This window comes from Leptonychotes weddellii, unplaced genomic scaffold (genome assembly GCF_054177405.1).
Source record: "Leptonychotes weddellii isolate Sample4059 unplaced genomic scaffold, ASM5417740v2 HiC_scaffold_35485, whole genome shotgun sequence".
Taxonomy (NCBI): domain Eukaryota; kingdom Metazoa; phylum Chordata; class Mammalia; order Carnivora; family Phocidae; genus Leptonychotes; species Leptonychotes weddellii.
Genome location: NW_027955864.1, coordinates 1 through 1,207, shown reverse-complemented (window position 1 = coordinate 1,207; position 1,207 = coordinate 1). Strand labels below are relative to the sequence as shown.

At 52.8% G+C, this 1,207-nt stretch overlaps 1 protein-coding gene across 1 annotated transcript; it reads right to left on the bottom strand.

Annotated features, from left to right (window-relative positions):
• Nucleotides 1-5: 5 nt before the first annotated feature.
• LOC145719246 (uncharacterized) lies at nucleotides 6-1,152 on the bottom strand (the record flags this gene model as incomplete). The annotated part of the gene is made up of 1 exon (XM_081810739.1): nucleotides 6-1,152. A coding segment is annotated over exon 1 (1,011 nt), but the record flags the coding sequence as incomplete, so codon positions are not given.
• Between the last annotated feature and the right edge of the window lie 55 nt (nucleotides 1,153-1,207).

Here is a 1,207-nt window from a genome sequence, read left to right as displayed (position 1 = left end):
AAAGGTTGAACTGTGACTTCGGTCAAATTTGGTTGCTCAGCCTGAACGTGCTCTGGATGCGGAAGTGTCACCTTGGTGTCCTCTGGAAGAGACAGAGTCTGCTGCAGGGCCATGGAATGCTCAGCCTCTGTAGTAGGTTCTGGAGTTACAGTAAGCTCCAGGTCAACAGGTTTAACAGTGGCACTGGGCAAGTTTGAAGGTTGAGCTTGCTCTTGTCCTAGAGGTGGAACTGTCACCTCATTATGGACTGGTGGTTGTGCTACAACCTCCTTAGGTGGTTCTGGAGGCTGAGCTGGAGCCTCCTGCTGGGTTGGAGAAGGTTCTACCTCCTTAAGGGGCTCTAGAGGTAGAGATGGGGCTTCTTGCAGGACTGGAGAGGATTCTACCTTCTCAGGAGACTGTGGAAGCTGCGAATGAGTCTCTTGAGAGACTGGAAAAGGTTCTACTCTGTCAGGGAGTTCTAGAGGCTGAGCTGGGGTTTCCTGCTGGGCTGGGGATGCTTCTACCTTCTCAGGGGGCTCTGGAAGCTGAGATGGGGACTCCGGCTGTGTGGGAAAAGGTTCTACCTCCTTAGGGGGCTCAGGAGATATAGCTGGGGCCTCCTGGGGGACAGGAGACTGAGCTGGAGCTTCCTGCTGGGTTGGAGATTTGACCTCCTTAGTGGGCTTTGGAGGATGAGCTGAGACTGCATGTTCATTTGCAGATGGTTCAATCTCCTTAGGGGGCTCTGAGGGCTCAGCTAGGACCTCCTGTTGGCTTGAAGCAGGTTCTACCTCATTAGGAGGGTCCGGAGTCTGAGCTATGAGCTCCTGTTGGCCTGGAAGAGATTCACCTTTGGGGATCTCTGGAGACTGTGAAAAGGGCTTTAACAGGATTGGAGAAAATTCAATCTGCTCAGGGGGAACTGGAGCCTGAGCAGGGACCTTCTGCTGCACTGGAGACTGTTCAACTTTAGTTGGCACTGGAGTTATGGAAGCCTCCAGATCTACAGGTTTAACTGTGATACTGGGCAACATTGGATGCTGAGCTTGACCGGGACCTAGAGGTGAGAATGTCACCTCATGATGTACTGGAGCCTGAGATACAATATCTGTAGAGGACTCTGGAGGCTGAGCTGGGTGCTCATAGTGAACTGGAGAAGGCCCGATCCCCTCATTGGGCTTTGGATGTTGAGCTGGGACCGCATGCTGGACTAGAGAAGGTTCTA